The following is a 20,875-nucleotide window of genomic DNA, read 5'->3' on the forward strand; positions in this document are numbered from 1 at the left end:
TTTCGCACTTTAGTTATGAGTTTTATGTTACAGCTTTGTAGCGTAAAACTCATAACTACTGACTTTCAGTTTACGTTATGGATCTTGAAGTCTTAGGCTGTACCGCTCACTTTTTGGCCTCCCAGGCAGACTCGTAATACCGGCGCAAAGGAAGTCCCATTGAAAAAAGACTTTTTGAAAGCTGCGGTAGTTACGTTGCGGTACGGCCAAAAAAGTGTGCGGTGCCTTGAAAACCTGCAAGACTCGTAATACCAGCGGTAGTGAAAAAGAGCCTTGACGCTGCTTTTTCACTCATACTGCAAAACTCGTAATCTAGCCGACAGTTTTTTGTGAACACAATATAATATAAATACACTTAAACAATAAGAGACATTAAAGTAATATTTAATTTATGATTTACAGATTAATTACAGCGTTTCAAAAAATCTAAACACAAAATTAATGTTTTATATGCATTTAAAAACGGCTAGATTACGAGTTGTGCGTTAGGGTAAAAAAGCAGCGTTAAGAGGTCCTAACGCTGCTTTTTTACGCCCGCTGGTATTACGAGTCTTGCAGGTTTAGGGTCACCGCACACTTCTTTGGCCTTACCGCAAAACGACTTACGTAAACTTTGTAAAGTCTTTTCTCTATGGGACTTCCATAGCGCCGGTATTACGAGTCTGTCCTGGGAGGCCAAAAAGTGAGTGGTACACCCTACAATGTCAAGATCACTAACGCAAGTGAGTAGTTAATAGTTTTATGGTACAACGCTGTAGCATAAAACTCATAAACTAAAGTGCTAAAAAGTACACTAACACCCATAAACTACCTATTAACCCCTAAACCGAGGCCCTCCCGCATCGCAAACTCTATAATAAAAAATGTAACCCCTAATCTGCCGCTCCGGACACCGCCGCCACCTACATTATATTTATGAACTCCTAATCTGCTGCCCCCAACATCGCCGACACCTACATTATATTTATTAACCCCTAATCTGCCGCCCCCAATGTCGCTGCAACCTACCTACATTTATTAACCCCTAATGTGCCGCCGCCACTATAATAAACATATTAACCCCTAAACCACCACATTCTCGCCTTGCAAACATTAGTTAAATATTATTAACCCCTAATCTGCCGGCCCTATATCGCCGCCACCTACCTACATTTATTTACCCCTAATCTGCCGCCCCCAACGTCGCCACCACTATATTAAAGTTATTAACCCCTAAACCTAAGTCTAACCCTAAACCTAACACCCACTAACTTAAATATAATTTAAATAAATGTAAATAAAATTCCTATCATTAACTGCATTATTCCTATTTAAAACTAAATACTTACCTATAAAATAAACCCTAAGATAGCTACACTATAACTAATAGTTACATTGTAGCTAGCTTAGGGTTTATTTTTATTTTACAGGCAAGTTTGTATTTATTTTAACTAGGTAGAATAGTTATTAAATAGTTATTAACTATTTAATAACTACCTAGCTAAAATAAATACAAATTTACCTGTAAAATAAATCCTAACCTAAGTTACATTAACACCTAACACTACAATATAATTAAATAAATTAACTAAATTAAATACAATTACCTAAATTAAATTAGCTAAAATACAAAAAAAAACCCCACTAAATTACAGAAAATAATAAACAAATTACAGATATTTAAATTAATTACACCTAATCTAATAGCCCTATCAAAATATAAAAAGCCCCCCCCCCCCCACCTATTAACCCCTAAACCGAGGCCCTCCCGCATCGCAAACACTATAATAAAAATTTTAACCCCTAATCTTCCGCTCCGGACACCGCAGTGTTTGCATCGCTGTGCGCCTCAGGCTGCCAACGGCAGAACACTATTTTGCAGTGAGGTGATCTTAACCAATAGCATGCTAGCTATCTGGCATAATGCCAGCTGGCCCGCACGGCTATTGGCTAAGAGGTGGAAACGTAACCTCATTAACAAAATAGCGTTCTGCTGTGGGCGGCCTGAGGTGCTCAGTGTGGGTAATGCTGCAGACAAATAAAAGAACTTTCAGTCATGAAGTATTTTATACTTCATGACTGAAAGTCACCTTTATTTGTTGCACTGATAAATCCTAGCATTTCAAAAACACTAGGATTTACTATCACTTTAAAAACAGTTTCTTTGCTATGTTTTCTTTAATACTCTTATCCATTAGAAATGTCACTATTTGAGTTAGTAGAGTTCTATGAAATAGGAAAAATCCGTTTTCTTATAGTCTTATTATGCAAACGTTAAAAAAATAACTAGAAATATATGCAGCCAACGCCTTTTATTCCCCCCAAAAAATCTGCATGATTTCAAGCAGCTTCCCTTTAATTTGCATAACATTTTGACACATATTAAAAAAGAAAAGCACAGAAAATATGTTGCCAAAATCCATGTGAGTGCTTGAACAAAAACAAGCAGAGAAATAGCAATATTTTATTTTATGGGGTTTTCTTTTAACGTTTTTTTTTTATTTTAAGCACTTTTTTCTGTATTTTTTTCCTGTAACTTAAAGGGGCATAATATTTGAAATCTAACATGCTCGAATTTGTTAGAGCAACTCATTTGAAGAAAATCTGCCTTTCACTACTGTGTGTTTAATCCCACAAAGGTTTAAACAAAAATAATATTGCAACCTAGCTTGCGTGAGCTCATAGTAACTATCATTTACAAGACATTAAATAATGAGTGCAAAGTGGAAGTCCATGGTTAATTCTTGTATTTGAGCGGTAAAAACATTAAAGGGACACTGAACCCACATTTTTTCTTTCGGGATTCAGATAGAACATTCAATTTTAAGCAACTTTCTAATTTACTCCTATTATCAATTTTTCTTCGTTCGCTTGCTATAATTATTTGAAAAAGAAGGCATCTAAGCTATTTGTTTGGTTCAGAACTCTGGAAAGCACTTGTTCATTGGTGGATGAATTTATCCACCAATCAGCAAGAACAACCCAGATTGTTCACCAAAAATGGGCCGGCATCTAAACTTACATTCTTGCATTTCAAATAAAGATACCAAGAGAATGAAGAAAATTTGATAATAGGAGTAAATTAGAAAGTTGCTTAAAATTGCATGCTCTTTCTGAATCATGAAAGAAAAAAATTTGAGTTCAGTGTCCCTTTAACGCTGGGAATTTTAACCAAAGTAAAAAGCTGTGATAAATAAAAACCCTTCTGGCTGCTCATACAAGAATTCAGAAAAAAATTGCCTCTTAGGTTTTATTTTCACACTATATGCATAGTTTAAGATTACTCCTTTGTGTATATGAAATTGCTGTTCCTGCTCATTTAAACCACATACTAATCAAATTGGCTGAGCCTGCAGGGAGGGCAGATCTCATTAGCTTATTTGTTTATTGATACAAAATCCTCCTTACTTTTTGCTTTCTCTGTATACATAGTTCAACCAGTATTTTGAGAGAACAATTGAAAAATTAGCATTTAATCAATTCTCTGCCCCCCCCCCCCCCACACACACACTTGGACCTTGATATCTTCTAAACTTTCGGCTAGATTACAAGTTTTGCGTTAGGGTAAAAAAGCAGCGTTAACAGGTCCGCTGGTATTACGAGTCTTGAAGGTTTAGGGTCACCGCACACTTTTTTGGCCTTACCGCAAAACGACTTACGTAAACTTCGTAAAGTCTTTTTTTCTATGGGACTTCCATAGCGCCGGTATTATGAGTCTGTCCTGGAAGGCCAAAAAGTGAGCGGTACACCCTACCCCGTCAAGAGTCCTAACGCATTCTAAAGTCAGTAGTTGAGTTTTATGGTACAACGCCATATACATGAAACTCATAACTAAAGTGCTAAAAAGTACACTAACACCCATAAACTACCTATTAACCCCTAAACTGAGGCCCTCCCGCATTGCAAACACTAAAATAAAATTATTAACCCCTGAACTGCCGCTCCGGACACCGCCGCCACCTACATTATACTTATGAACCCCTAATCTGCTGCCCCCAACATCGCCGACACCTACATTATTTTTATTAACCCCTAATCTGACGCCCCCAATGTCGCCGCCACCTACCTACACTTATTAACCCCTAATCTGCCGCCCCCAATGTCGCCGCCACCTACCTACACTTATTAACCCCTAATCTGCCACCCCAACGTTGCCGTCACTATAATAAACATATTAACCCCTAAACCGCCGCACTCACGACTCACAAACACTAGTTAAATATTATTAACCCCTAATCTGCTGTCCCCAACGTCGCGGCCACCTACCTACATTTATTGACCCCTAATCTGCCGCCCCCAACGTCGCTGCCACTATACTAAATGTGTTAACCACTAAACCTAAGTCTAACCCTAACCCTAACACCCCCTAACTTAAATATAATTTAAATATATCTAAATACAAATTACTATAATTAACTACATTATTCCTGTTTAAAACTAAATACTTACCTATAAAATAAACCCTAAGATAGCTACAATATAACTAATAGTTACATTGTAGCTATCTTAGGGTTTATTTTTATTTTACAGGGAAGTTTGTATTTATTTTAACTAGGTCGAATAGTTACTAAATAGTCATTAACTATTTACTAACTACCTAGCTAAAATAAATACAAAGGTACCTGTAAAATAAAACCTAACCTAAGTTACAATAACACCTAACACTACACTATAATTAAATAAATTAACTAAATTAAATACAATTAAATAAATTAAATTTTATTAGCTACAGTACAAAAACAAACAAACACTAAATTACAGAAAATAATAAACAAATTACAAGATATTTAAACTAATTACACCTAATCTAATAGCCCTATCAAAATAAAAAAAGCCCCCCAAAATAAAAAAAAAAACCCCTAGCCTAAACTAAACTAAACTACCAATAGCCCTTAAAAGGGCCTTTTGCGGGGCATTGCCCCAAAGTAATCAGCTCTTTTACCTTTGAATGAAAATACAAACAACCCCCCAAACAGTAAAACCCACCACCCACACAACCAACCCCCCAAATAAAATTCTATCTATAAAAACCTAAGCTCCCCATTGCTCTGAAAAGGGCATTTGGATGGACATTGCCCTTAAAAGGGCAGTTAGCTCTATTGCAGGCCCAAACCCTAATCTAAAAATAAAACCCACCCAATACACCCTTAAAAAAAACCTAACACTAACCCCCTGAAGATCGACTTACTGTTCTGAAGATCCGACATCCATCCTCAAGGAAGCGGCAGAAGTCTTCATCCAACCGGGCCGAAGTCCTCAACGAAGCCGGGAGAAGTCTTCATCCAAGCCGGGCGAAGTGGTCCTCCAGACAGGCAGAAGTCTTCATCCAGACGGCATCTTCTATCTTCATCCATCCAACACGGAGCGGGTCCATCTTCAAGACATCCGGCGTTGAGCATCCTCTTCAAACGACGGCTTCTTACTGAATGACGGTTCCTTTAAGTGACGTCATCCAAGATGGCGTCCCTTAGATTCCGATTGGCTGATAGAATTCTATCAGCCAATCAGAATTAAGGTAGAAAAAAAATCCAATTGGCTGATGCAATCAGCCAATAGAATTGAACTTCAATCCTATTGGCTGATCCAATCAGCCAATAGGATTGAGCTTGCATTCTATTGGCTGATTGGAACATCAGCCAATCCTGCAATAACCATTTTTACCCCTCCGGTGCAGAGAGATACACCCTGTGGCCCTCCCTGCACTGGACATCGATGGCCGCATTCGTTGGTGGGTGGGAGCTGAAGTGGGAGGCGGGTGGGCGGCCATCGATGGGTTCCAAGGCAGAGCGAATGCCCCTTGAAATAAAAAAAAAACGGATCTGGGAGGAGGTGGAGGGGTGGTATTGGTGGGGGGAAGCTACACTGCAGAAAAAAAAATAATAATATTTCTTTCATGTAATTAGCAAGAGTCCATGAGCTAGTGACGTATGGGATATACATTCCTACCAGGAGGGGCAAAGTTTCCCAAACCTCAAAATGCCTATAAATACACCCCTCACCACACCCACAAATCAGTTTTACAAACTTTGCCTCCTATGGAGGTGGTGAAGTAAGTTTGTGCTAGATTCTACGTTGATATGCGCTCCGCAGCAGGTTGGAGCCCGGTTTTCCTCTCAGCGTGCAGTGAATGTCAGAGGGATGTGAAGAGAGTATTGCCTATTTGAATTCAATGATCTCCTTCTACGGGGTCTATTTCATAGGTTCTCTGTTATCGGTCGTAGAGATTCATCTCTTACCTCCCTTTTCAGATCGACGATATACTCTTATATATACCATTACCTCTGCTGATTCTCGTTTCAGTACTGGTTTGGCTTTCTACTTCATGTAGATGAGTGTCCTGGGGTAAGTAAGTCTTATTTTTGTGACACTCTAAGCTATGGTTGGGCACTTTTATATAAAGTTCTAAATATATGTGTTTAAACATTTATTTGCCTTGATTCAGGATGTTCAACGTTCCTTATTTCAGACAGTCAGTTTCATATTTGGGATAATGCATATGAATAAATCAATTTTTTTCTTACCTTAAAATTTGACTTTTTTCCCTGTGGGCTGTTAGGCTCGCGGGGGCTGAAAATGTTTCATTTTATTGCGTCATTCTTGGCGCGGACTTTTTTGGCGCAAAATTTTTTTTTCTTTGTTTCCGGCGTCATACGTGTCACCGGAAGTTGCGTCATTTTTTAACGTTTTTTTGCGCCAAAAGTGTCGGCGTTACCGGATGTGGCGTCATTTTTGGCGCCAAAAGCATTTAGGCGCCAAATAATGTGGGCGTCTTTTTTGGCGCTAAAAATTATGGGCGTCACTATTGTCTCCACATTATTTAAGTCTCATTGTTTATTGCTTCTGGTTGCTAGAAGCTTGTTCACTTGCATTTTTTCCCATTCCTGAAACTGTCATTTAAGGAATTTGATCAATTTTGCTTTATATGTTGTTTTTTCTATTACATATTGCAAGATGTCCCACGTTGAAGCTGAGTCAGAAGATACTTCTGGAAAATCGCTGCCTGGTTCTGGATCTACCAAAGTAAAGTGTATTTGCTGTAAACTTGTGGTATTTGTTCCTCCAGCTGTTGTTTGTAATGAATGTCATGACAAACTTGTTAATGCAGATAATATTTCCTTTAGTAATGTTACATTACCTGTTGTTGTTCCATCAACATCTAATGCTCAGAGTGTTCCTGTTAACATAAGAGATTTTGTTTCTAAATCCATTAAGAAGGCTATGTCTGTTATTCCTCCTTCTAGTAAACGTAAAAGGTCCTTTAAAACTTCTCATTTTTCAGATGAATTTTTAAATGAACATCATCATTCTGATTCTGATAATGATTCCTCTGGTTCAGAGGATTCTGTTTCAGAGGTTGATGCTGATAAATCTTCATATTTGTTCAAAATGGAATTTATTCGTTCTTTACTTAAAGAGGTCTTAATTGCATTAGAAATAGAGGATTCTGGTCCTCTTGATACTAAATCTAAACGTTTAAATAAGGTTTTTAAATCTCCTGTAGTTATTCCAGAAGTTTTTCCTGTCCCTGATGCTATTTCTGAAGTAATCTCCAGGGAATGGAATAATTTGGGTAATTCATTTACTCCTTCTAAACATTTTAAGCAATTATATCCTGTGCCATCTGACAGATTAGAGTTTTGGGACAAAATCCCTAAAGTTGATGGGGCTATCTCTACTCTTGCTAAACGTACTACTATTCCTACGGCAGATAGTACTTCCTTTAAAGATCCTTTAGATAGGAAAATTGAATCCTTTCTAAGAAAAGCTTACTTATGTTCAGGTAATCTTCTTAGACCTGCTATATCTTTAGCGGATGTTGCTGCAGCTTCAACTTTTTGGTTAGAAGCTTTAGCGCAACAAGTAACAGATCATAATTCTCATAGCATTGTTAATCTTCTTCAACCTGCTAATAATTTTATTTGTAATGCCATCTTTGATATCATTAGGGTTGATGTCAGGTATATGTCTCTAGCTATTTTAGCTAGAAGAGCTTTATGGCTTAAAACTTGGAATGCTGATATGTCTTCTAAGTCAACTTTGCTTTCCCTTTCTTTCCAGGGTAATAAATTATTTGGTTCACAGTTGGATTCTATTATCTCAACTGTTACTGGAGGAAAAGGAACTTTTTTACCACAGGATAAAACATCTAAAGGTAAATTTAGGTCTAATAATGGTTTTCGTTCCTTTCGTCACAATAAGGAACAAAAGCCTGATCCTTCACCCTCAGGAGCGGTATCAGTTTGGAAACCATCTCCCGTCTGGAATAAATCCAAGCCTTTTAGAAAACCAAAGCCAGCTCCCAAGTCCTCATGAAGGTGCGGCCCTTGTTCCAGCCCAGCTGGTAGGGGGCAGATAACGATTTTTCAAAGAAATTTGGATCAATTCAATTCACAATCTTTGGATTCAGAACATTGTTTCAGAAGGGTACAGTATTGGCTTCAAGATAAGGCCTCCTTCAAGAAGATTTTTTCTTTCCCGTGTCCCAGTAAATCCAGCGAAGGCTCAAGCATTTCTGAAATGTGTTTCAGATCTAGAGTTCAGGGGCTGGGGTTTTACTCAAATCTCTTCATTGTACCAAAGAAGGAGAATTCCTTCACACCAGTTCTGGATTTAAAAATATTGAATCGTTATGTAAGTATACCAACATTCAAAATGGTAACTATAAGGACTATCCTGCCTTTTGTTCAGCAAGGGCATTATATGTCCACAATAGATTTACAGGATGCATATCTGCATATTCCGATTCATCCAGATCACTATCAGTTTCTGAGATTCTCTTTCCTAGACAAGCATTACCAGTTTGTGGCTCTGCCGTTTAGCCTAGCAACAGCTCCAAGGATTTTTACAAAGGTTCTCGGTGCCCTTCTGACTGTAATCAGAGAACAGGGTATTGTGGTATTTCCTTATTTGGACGATATCTTGGTACTTGCTCAGTCTTCACTTTTAGCAGAATCTCATACGAATCAACTTGTATCGTATCTTCGAGAACATGGTTGGAGGATCAATTTACCAAAGAGTTCATTGATTCCTCAGACAAGGGTAACCTTTTTAGGTTTCCAGATAGATTCAGTGTCCATGACTCTGTCGCTGACAGAAAAAAGACGTCTGAAATTGGTTTCAGCTTGTCGAAACCTTCAGTCTCAATCATTCCCTTCGGTAGCCTTATGCATGGAAATTCTAGGTCTTATGACTGCTGCATCGGACGCGATCCCCTTTGCTCGTTTTCACATGCGACCTCTTCAGCTTTGTATGCTGAACCAGTGGTGCAGGGATTACACAAAGATATCTCAATTGATATCTTTAAAACCGATTTATGACACTCTCTGACGTGGTGGACAGATCACCATCGTTTAGTTCAGGGGGCTTCTTTTGTTCTTCCGACCTGGACTGTGATTTCAACAGATGCAAGTCTGACAGGTTGGGGAGCTGTTTGGGGGTCTCTGACAGCACAAGGGGTTTGGGAATCTCAGGAGGTGAGATTACCAATCAATATTTTGGAACTCTTCAGTCAGAGCTCTTCAGTCATGGCCTCTTCTAAAGAGAGAATCGTTCATTTGTTTTCAGACCGACAATGTCACAACTGTGGCATATATCAATCATCAAGGAGGGACTCACAGTCCTCTGGCTATGAAAGAAGTATCTCGAATACTGGTATGGGCGGAATCCAGCTCCTGTCTAATTTCTGCGGTTCATATCCCAGGTATAGACAATTGGGAAGCGGATTATCTCAGTCGCCAAACGTTACATCCGGGCGAATGTTCTCTTCACCCAGAGGTTTTTCTTCAGATTGTTCAAATGTGGGGACTTCCAGAAATAGATCTGATGGCTTCTCATCTAAACAAGAAACTTCCCAGGTATCTGTCCAGATCCAGGGATCCTCAGGCGGAAGCAGTGGATGCATTGTCACTTCCTTGGAAGTATCATCCTGCCTATATCTTTCCGCCTCTAGTTCTTCTTCCGAGAGTAATTTCCAAGATTCTGAAGGAATGCCCATTTGTTCTGCTGGTGGCTCCAGCATGGCCTCACAGGTTTTGGTATGCGGATCTTGTCCGGATGGCCTCTTGCCAACCGTGGACTCTTCCGTTAAGACCAGACCTTCTGTCGCAAGGTCCTTTTTTCCATCAGGATCTCAAATCCTTAAATTTGAAGGTATGGAGATTGAACGCTTGATTCTTAGTCAAAGAGGTTTCTCTGACTCTGTGATTAATACTATGTTACAGGCTCGTAAATCTGTATCTAGGAAGATATATTATCAAGTCTGGAAGACTTACATTTCTTGGTGTCTTTCTCGTCATTTTTCCTGGCATTCTTTTAGAATTCCGAGAATTTTACAGTTTCTTCAGGATGGTTTGGATAAAGGTTTGTCTGCAAGTTCCTTGAAAGGACAAATCTCTGCTCTTTCTGTTCTTTTTCACAGAAAGATTGCTAATCTTCCTGATATTCATTGTTTTGTACAAGCTTTGGTTCGTATAAAGCCTGTTATTAAGTCAATTTCTCCTCCTTGGAGTTTGAATTTGGTTCTGGGGGCTCTTCAAGCTCCTCCTTTTGAACCTATGCATTCACTGGACATTAAACTACTTTCTTGGAAAGTTTTGTTTCTTTTGGCCATCTCTTCTGCTAGAAGAGTTTCTGAATTATCTGCTCTTTCTTGTGAGTCTCCTTTTCTGATTTTTCATCAGGATAAGGCGGTGTTGCGAACTTCTTTTAAATTTTTACCTAAGGTTGTGAATTCTAACAACATTAGTAGAGAAATTGTGGTTCCTTCATTGTGTCCTAATCCTAAGAATTCTAAGGAGAGAACTTTGCATTCTTTGGATGTAGTTAGAGCTTTGAAATATTATGTTGAAGCTACTAAGAATTTCCGAAAAACTTCTAGTCTATTTGTTATCTTTTCCGGTTCTAGGAAAGGTCAGAAGGCCTCTGCCATTTCTTTGGCATCTTGGTTGAAATCTTTAATTCATCATGCTTATGTTGAGTCGGGTACAACTCCACCTCAAAGGATTACAGCTCATTCTACTAGGTCAGTTTCTACTTCCTGGGCGTTTAGGAATGAAGCTTTGGTTGATCAGATTTGCAAAGCAGCAACTTGGTCTTCTTTGCATACTTTTACTAAATTCTACCATTTTGATGTATTTTCTTCTTCTGAAGCAGTTTTTGGTAGAAAAGTACTTCAGGCAGCTGTTTCAGTTTGATTCTTCTGCTTATAATTTCAGTTTTTTTCATTATAAGATTTAAACTTTATTTTGGGTGTGGATTATTTTCAGCGGAATTGGCTGTCTTTATTTTATCCCTCCCTCTCTAGTGACTCTTGCGTGGAAGATCCACATCTTGGGTATTCATTATCCCATACGTCACTAGCTCATGGACTCTTGCTAATTACATGAAAGAAAACATAATTTATGTAAGAACTTACCTGATAAATTCATTTCTTTCATATTAGCAAGAGTCCATGAGGCCCACCCTTTTTTGTGGTGGTTATGATTTTTTTGTATAAAGCACAATTATTCCAATTCCTTATTTTTTATGCTTTCGCACTTTTGTCTTATCACCCCACTTCTTGGCTATGCGTTAAACTGATTTGTGGGTGTGGTGAGGGGTGTATTTATAGGCATTTTGAGGTTTGGGAAACTTTGCCCCTCCTGGTAGGAATGTATATCCCATACGTCACTAGCTCATGGACTCTTGCTAATATGAAAGAAATGAATTTATCAGGTAAGTTCTTACATAAATTATGTTTTTTTTATTATATAGTAAACTGGGTACTGGCAGGCAGCTGCCAGTACCCAATATGGCTCCCAAGAAGGTAGAGGGGGAGGTTAGAGAGATGTTTGGGGGGTGGGATCAGGGAGGTTGGGGGCTAAGGGGGGGACCCTACACAGCAGCATATGTAAATATGCTAAAAAAATTGAAATGCAAATATTCCTTTTATTTTAGTACTTGCAGACTTTGACCGGGGGCGCGCACGGACGTGCACATGTGCACAGGGAGGAGGGAGCGGGCGCGTGCATGGGGAGGGAGCGGGTGGGAACCGCTATACTACAGAAAAATTAATATTAAAAGTGGGTAAAGGGGGGGTATATATGTAAAAAAAAACATCAGTCAGGGGGTGGGGGTTGGTCTGTGGGGGGGGGGAAGCTACACTACAGAAAAAAAAACATAAAAAACAAAAAAAATCCATATTTTTTTGCAAACTGGGTACTGGCAGACAGCTGCCAGTACCCAAGATGGCCCCCAATAAGGCAGAGGGGGAGGGTAAGAGAGCTGTTTTGGGGGGGGATCAGGGATTTTGGGGGCTAAGGGGGGATCCTACACAGCAGCATGTAAATATGCTGAAAAAAAAACTATTCAAAGATACCTTTTTATTTTAATACTGGCAGATTTTGGCGGGGACAATTGTGGGGTGGGGGAGGGAAGGGAGCTGTTTGGGAGGGATCAGGGGGTGTGATGTGTCAGGTGGGAGACTGATCTCTACACTAAAGCTAAAATTAACCCTGCAAGCTGCCTAGAAGCTCCCTAATTAACCCCTTCACCGCTAGCCATAATACACGTGTGATGCTCAGCAGCATTTAGCGGCCTTCTAATTACCAAAAAGCAACGCCAAAGTCATATATGTCTGCTATTTCTGAACAAAGGGGATTCCAGAGAAGCATTTACAACCATTTGTGCCATAATTGCACAAGCTGTTTGTAAATAATTTCAGTGAGAAACCTAAAGTTTGTGAAAAAGTTGACTTTTTTTTAATTTGATCGCATTTGGCGGTGAAATGGTGGCATGAAATATACCAAAATGGGTCTAGATCAATACTTGGGGTTGTCTACTACACTAAACTAAAGCTAAAATTAACCCTACAAGCTCCCTAATTAACCCCTGCACTGCTGGGCATAATACACATGTGGTGCGCAGCGTCATTTAGCGGCCTTCTAATTACCAAAAAGCAACACCAAAGCCATAAATGTCTGCTATTTCTGAACAAAGGGGATCCCAGAGAAGCATTTACAACCATTTGTGCCATAATTGCACAAACTGTTTGTAAATAATTTCAGTGAGAAACCTAAAGTTTGTGAAAAAGTTGACATTTTTTTTAATTTGATCGCATTTGGCGGTGAAATGGTGGCATGAAATATACCAAAATGGGTCTAGATCAATACTTGGGGTTGTCTACTACACTAAACTAAAGCTAAAATTAACCCTACAAGCTCCCTAATTAACCCCTGCACTGCTGGGCATAATACACATGTGGTGCGCAGCGTCATTTAGCGGCCTTCTAATTACCAAAAAGCAACGCCAAAGCCATAAATGTCTGCTATTTCTGAACAAAGGGGATCCCAGAGAAGCATTTACAACCATTTGTGCCATAATTGCACAAACTGTTTGTAAATTATTTCAGTGAGAAACCTAAAATTTGGAAAAATGTAAAGTTACACTTAAGCTAAAATTACCCCAAAAAGCTCCCTACATGCTCCCTGATTAACCCCTTCACTGCTGGGCATAATACACGTGTGGTGCGCAGTGGCATTTAGCAGCCTTCTAATTACCAAAAAGCAACGCCAAAGCCATATATGTCTGCTATTTCTGAACAAAGGGGATTACAGAGAAAAATTTACAACCATTTATGCCATAATTGCTCAAGCTGTTTGTAAATAATTTCAGTGAGAAACCTAAAGTTTGTGAAAAACGATTTTTTTTTATTTGATCGCATTTGGCGGTGAAATGGTGGCATGAAATATACCAAATGGGCCTAGATCAATACTTTGGGATGTCTTCTAAAAAATATATATATATATATACATGTCAAGAGATATTCAGGGATTCCTGACCGATATCAGTGTTCCAATGTAACTAGCGCTAATTTTGAAAAAAAGTGGTTTGGAAATAGCAAAGTGCTACTTGTATTTATGGTCCTATAACTTGCAAAAAAAGCAAAGAACATGTAAACATTGGATATTTCTAAATTCAGAACAAAATATGGAAACTATTTAGCATACGTGTTTTTTGGTGGTTGTAGATGCGCAACAGATTTTGGGGGTCAAAGTAAGAAAAAGTGTGTTTTTTTCCATTTTTTCCTCATATTTTATAATTTGTTTTATAGTAAATTATAAGATATGATGAAAATAATGGTATCTTGAGAAAGTCCATTTAATGGTGAGAAAAATGGTATATAATATGTGTGGGTACAGTAAATGAGTAAGAGGAAAATTACAGTTGAACACAAACACCGCAAAAATGTAAAAATAGCCTTGGTCCCAAACGGACAGAAAATGGAAAAGAGCTGTGGTCATTAAGGGGTTAAATAGGAATAATGTAGTTAATTATAGTAATTTGTATTTAGATTTATTTAAATTATATTTAAGTTAGGGGGTGTGAGGGTTAGACTTAGGTTTAGTGGTTAATACATTTAGTATAGTGGCGGCAACGTTGGGGGTGGCAGATTAGGGGTTAATAAATGTAGGTAGGTGGCGGCGATGTTAGGGACGGCAGGTTAGGGGTTAATAATATTTAACTAATGTTTGCGAGGCGGGAGTGCGGCGGTTTAGGGGTTAATATATTTATTATAGTGGCGGCGATGTTGGGGCGGCAGATTAGGGGTTAATAAGTGTAAGATTAGGGGTGTTTAGACTCGGGGTTCATGTTAGGGTGTTGGGTGTAAACATAAATTTTATTTACCCATAGGAATCAATGGGGCTGCGTTACTGAGATTTATGCTGCTTTATTGCAGGTGTTAGACTTTTTTTCAGCCGGCTCTCCCTATTGATTCCTATGGGGAAATCGTGCACGAGCACGTTACACCAGCTCACCGCTGACTTAAGCAGCGCTGGTATTGAAGTGAGATTTGGAGCAAAATTTTGCTCTACGCTCACTTCTTGCCTTTTAACGCCAGGTTTGTAAAAAGTCGTAATACCAGCGCTGTAGGTAAGTGAGCGTTGTGAGAAAACTGCTTGTTAGCACCGCACAGCTCATAACGCAAATCTCGTAATCTAGTCGTTTGTTTACAAAGCTTTTCTATAACCAGTACTTAATTATTTAAATTTACAGTTACATTGTAGGGGATAAAAATAAAATCACAGTGCACTAGCCCTAAAATATTTAATGGTCTTGATTCATTAAAGGGAAACTGAACCCAAATTTGTTCTTTCGTGATTCAGATAGAGCATGCCATTTTAAGCAACTTTCTAATTTACTCCTATTATCAATGTTTCTTTGTTCTCTTGCTATCTTTATTTTAAAAAGAAGGCATCTAAGCTTTTTTTTGGTTTAGATCTGTAAAGCACTTTTTTATTGGTGGATGAATTTATCCACCAATCAGCAAGAACAACCCAGGTTGTTCACCAAAAATGGACCGGCATCTAAACTTACATTCTTGCATTTCAAATAAAGATACCAAGAGAATGAAGAAAATTTGATAATAGGAGTAAATTAGAAAGTCGCTTAAAATTTCATGCTTTATCTGAATCACAAAAGAAAGCATTTGGGTTCAGTGTCCCTTTATGGCCATTGTTGATAGTCCAGTATTTTGCGTTATAATATGGTGACAATACCATATATATTATATTATATTAAAAAATGGCTGTGTCTTTTTCTGGTCATGTTAGTGGCTTATTAAACATTTCCCACATTGTAAAACAAGTTTTGTAAAAGGCCCGATTTCTAGCATTGAAACTAATAAGCCGCTGATTTCTTGTAAAGCTGTAATATCTCACTATACCAACCAGGATTGCAGGAACGCTCTCACTGTGCATAATTGACAGGGAAAATACGTGCACAGCACCCATCCTTGTATGTCTGTTTGATTGACAGTCATACAGTGCAGTGGTAGAAGTGGAATATGTGCTCCATTGGTAAAAAAATAAATAGAAAATAAGTTCCATTTTAAGCACATTTATTTTTTACCACGTTTTCATGTGTTACCTAGTTAATCTGCTCAAGAACATTTTGGGCTAGATTTTGTGTACAACGCTATCTTTTGCAGGCGCACGTTAAATAACCAGCCATTACAAGTGGCTGAAAAATGTGTCTGTGAGCTTGAGTTTTCACTTGGCACTAAGGGTAATTAACCAGAGGTTTAAAGTTTAAAATATGTGCCTAGAAACCTTTTTCTAACCTTTTTCTAAAAAAAAATAATCCCATGCAAAATCATAGTTTTGGCCTTCTTATCAACAATATTCCATCCTTATAAAGTTTTTTTTGCATCCCAAGATATGTCATATACATTTTGAATATTTGTATTTCCTAAAACTTGACTGGGTAAATGCATCAAATCCAATATATAACCGGTGTTAAAAAAATTATTAAAAATCTTTGCTATATCCAAATTCTTAAGAGACATTAAAGTCCCATATTTTGTAAATATTTATAATGAAACAGAAAGACATCGCCCCCTCTGCCTCTTTTTTTTTTTTTTTATAAAACAAAAACAAAATATGCAATAGGTGGTACAGGCAATCAAAAGCTACCCCCAACTGTAATGTGTAATCGATGGCATGTAAGCATGGATAAAATAGGATGTTAAGGGGTAAAAAGTAAGAAAAAACACACAGTGAATTTGTTTTAAGATGGATTGGAATGTCTGATGAGTTAAAATTTAGGGTACAATTATACCTTTACCTGTACTTTTTTATTTTATTTTTTAGTATAGTTTTTCATGTATGTGTCATATAATGGTTTTATCTTGCAGACTTAGCTATGTGGACCATGCAGAAGATTTGGCTTCCAAGCTCCTCCAGTGCTTCCCAAAGAACAGACTGTCAGCGCAGACTGCTCTCAATCACGATTATTTTAGTGACCTTCCCCCACGGCTGTGGGAATTAAGTGATAGTGAGTACAAATGTATAATCAGTATTTACAGACTGAATAAAATGTTTTGCATTTCTATGTTATACCTAGAATGTTCTATTTTATTGTTTTTGATTCATTGTATGTATCACACTTCTGTTCCATGAATCAAAGCAAATACTCAAGTGTCAAGACTACTATGGATCTTTCAGTGTATCCACTTCATATGTTATTCTGTGTAGTACAGTATAAGACTCATTCCATTTGTAGTTAATTGTTTGCTTAGAATAATATAGAAATTGGAATAACTGGATAGATTGCTCCAGTTTTTTAGAGGTTCTCGCCTAAAAACTGCAATGATTCATGATATATTGTAATATAAACTTGCTATGCAATTGATATTATATTTTAAAAAACAAATCTTTTTGGTATATGACCAGTTTTCTCTTTGACTCTGTATAAGGTGTGGTGCCATATGCAAAATCGAGATAGTAGAAAGGTAAAAGAAGGCTAGTCAATAATCCATCATGGAAATACATTTGAAACAAAATCATGATGGTTCACCTTGGAAATTCCATAGTGTGTTGTTTCCGGTCACAAATATCCTCTTACTTATCTGATGGCAAAAAAAAAAGGAAAAAAGAAAAGAAAAAGTAAACGGCTCTTTAATAAAAGAGCAATATACTGGTCAACTAACCATCTTACATAAAATGATTGTAGCTTTATGATGTTAATATTAAAATTACAGAACAAACACATATCCAGTGCGGCCCCTTTGCTTCAGGCAATGGCAGTTTATCCAAAAATAGACTAAAAGATTTTACACAGCATGACCTCCCTTTATAAATTAATGTTTATTTTTTATATTTTGTAATATTAGTATAATGCTGATTGTATTTTATAGGGGTAATAAAGGAATAAGGGATATACATTTTATTACTTCCTGAATTGACAAGTTAAAGGGACAGTCTACACCAGAATTGTTATTGTTTTAAAAGATAGATAATCCCTTTATTACCCATTCCCCAGTTTTGCATAGCCAACACAGTTATATTAATGTACTTTTAACCTCTGTGATTACCTTGTATCTAAGCCTCTGCAAACTGCCCCCTTATTTCAGTTCTTTTGACAGACCTGCAGTTTAGCCAATCAGTGCCTGCTCCCAGATAACTTCACGTGCACGAGCACAGTGTTATCTATATGAAATACATGAACTAACACCCTCTAGTGGTGAAAAACTGTTAAAATGCATTCTGAAAAGAGGTGGCCTTCAAGGTCTAGGTTAAGCTTTCAACTAAGAATACCAAGAGAACAAAGCAAAATTGGTGATTAAAGTAAATTGTAAAATTGTTTAAAATGACATGCGCTATCTGAATCATGAAAGATTTTTTGTCTAGACTGTCCCTTTAAACACTGTCTCAAGCGACTTATGTGGATAAGTAGAAAGGAAATTTCATGATAGTGCAGTAGGAATACGATTTATTTAAATATCCCCCCCCCCTAAAAAAACACCAAAAACTATATATATATACGCAAACAAACAAAAAGTCAACAAAATAGATTCACCGAACAACACTCTCACTTGCAGAACTGAAATCCTCAGTAGAAAATGAATTACAATTTGCCATACCTAGATGTTTTTCTTAGGGCCAACATATATGAGGATCTTAGATGAACATCATTCCGGCAAATCCTAAAATACTAATCCCTTTAACACTAGGTTTTATAAGAGGGACATAACTGCCATAACATCCAGTAGAACTGTATAGTAGAACAGTAAACAATAGGGCTGTGTACTGACAGTTGCTTATTAAAAATACATTGTGGGGGGCGGAGCTAACTAGCAGAGGGAGCAGACGTGTTTGACTGTGGCTCTGCTACCAATATCACATACCAAAGCAATACAATAAGATTTTCTATCCATTAGCTAAACTTAGGTTTTTTTTTCCCTATACGGAGGAAAGCAATCTCTTTAAAACTTTATTTGAACAAAATCTCAAGCATCTTTAATGACCTCTGCAAAACGACGAACTGTCTGACTTCCCATGTGGTGGTAGAGATCTCTTGATATATGCCTACACTATTACTTGGGGTCACTCACTGCACCTTTAATTATGGCAGACCTTTCAGATCTACTACAGGCATCGCTAGAGAAAATGATGCAGAAGATTGACTACAACTTTTACGATTTGAGGCTTGCACTTAGAGGGCAGCGTTGGAGAAGCGGTGAAGGCTGCTTCTAAAATGGCGACTATCACGGATTGCAATGAGTGCGATGAAACCTCACAGCCTAAGAACGGAGCACCAACACTGGGATTACAATCACCGCAGACCTGCGTAGATCTTCCCGCTCAGAATGTATATGCGGTTGCAGAGAGGAGCCTTGCAACTGAAAGAAGAATAGTGTTGATAGAGCCGGATAGAGATGTGCAAGATGACAGAGCCAGAACTCCGTGGGTCATTACCGCTTTAAGCCAGACAGGAGACTCACTCTACTCCCTGGAGAGCTGTTTCCAGGAATACACATCGGCTCCAGATATTCTGCAGTATGCTCCGGTCAATGTTAATGTTGCGCTTACGGTGCTGGGAGAGAAAGATGCATGGAGCCCGTCCATTTTTGCAGGACATGTACAAGGTACTTTTTGCTCAGATCTAGAGACTCAGATGGAGCGGAACATGTGCATGGACGTTCAACTCTGGAGTTCAGAATTAGTAGGAGTCTTTGATAACATGGTCACTGAATTGGGGCATGATATTCAGACGGCACTACACTACAGGCACACTAGCAGAGTCGGAATAGGATAGCTATGAACTATGCTCTATCCAGCGCAGTGGCGCCCAGGGGAGCCATAACCTAATATCACTTCATGGGCAGATACTTGTGCGTGTAACAGAAGGCAGTGCAATTCCCATAAGCAGGGCCGTCTTTAATACTGACTGGACCCTGGGCAAACATTTTCTAGGGCCCCCCCCCATGCAATTTCGCTCTCTACCCCAACATCCCAAAAAACAGCTAAATCAATTTATTTTATATGTTTTTTTAAATTATAAGCCCAGCAGTGGATCATCCACTGCTGGTCTAATCATTCAAAAAAAATTGCAATATGTGAAACTGGACCTAAGCAGTACTAATAAGTAAATAAATATATAAATTCCTCCACTCTGGATTAATTTAATATGCTTTTGAATGTGATTCTGGTGTGAGGTTAGCTGGTTAAAGAGATTTAGGGCAGCCAACAGGAGCAAAGCAAGGTAAAGACTGAGGCGGAAACATAGAGGTGCAGACAGATATAAGTTTACTGACTGGAACAGTAGAACTACTATGGGAAGCTGTAAAATCTTAAACAGAGAGAAATAAAAACTATAAAAATAAACCTTACCTTAATGTGTGAAGTATCAGCATGACACTATACATCAGCCACAGCAGCACATGTCACTACTTTGCTAGGAACAAGTTCCCTCTCATCCTGCACTAGACAATGCTGCATGGGGGAGGGGCATGTGTACACACTTATTCTTCCCACTGACACCTTTCTATAAAGCACTGTTTTCCTAACAAACTTCAGTTAGTTGATCTTAGAGCCACAGCAGAAAGAGCAGGGCTAAGGGGACCAGCAGACTGGATGCTGTCTGCCCAAGGCTGCATGGATACAGTGTGAGATGAGTCACACAGCCTCAAGACTGAAGAGAGCTGTGTGTGCAGCTACACAAATGCTGAAATCCTCACGTGCCTGCCACTCCAGCTTTCTGCTGCATGTGCCTATAGTGAGAGCTATCCAGAAACAATCCCCACCAACAGAGCAGTTACCTGGTAACAGTGGTAACCCCAGCAGAACCTTTTCTGATGCAGTTGGATTGACTGGATGCCTAGTTAGGGCTTAGCATTCAGTGCTGCACAGTGCACATCTAAAACAGCACATGGCACTAGCTTGGAATGTCACATGACATTGGCACGGTCTGGCACAGTTTCTCACAAATAAATATAAGCAGAGAACTTTTGACTGTGACAATATTAGGACTGACTGTGTGTGTGTGTCCCATGTCACATGACATCAGCAGTCTGGCATGAACTTAAAAAAAAAAATTTTTTTTTTTTTTAAGGATTCTTGGGCCCCTCAACAAAGAC

General features: G+C 38.4%; 1 protein-coding gene across 1 annotated transcript in view; it reads left to right on the forward strand.

The window, feature by feature from the left end:
• CDK14 (cyclin dependent kinase 14) overlaps positions 1–20,875 on the forward strand; it is a 1,122,917-nt gene that overhangs the window by 912,569 nt on the left and 189,473 nt on the right. Inside the window, exon 13 of the mRNA XM_053714025.1 lies at positions 16,652–16,791. Coding sequence (XP_053570000.1) covers positions 16,652–16,791 — 140 coding nt within the window. The remainder of the gene's footprint in view (positions 1–16,651; positions 16,792–20,875) is intronic.

Source organism: Bombina bombina, chromosome 5, assembly GCF_027579735.1.
Source record: "Bombina bombina isolate aBomBom1 chromosome 5, aBomBom1.pri, whole genome shotgun sequence".
Lineage (NCBI taxonomy): Eukaryota > Metazoa > Chordata > Amphibia > Anura > Bombinatoridae > Bombina > Bombina bombina.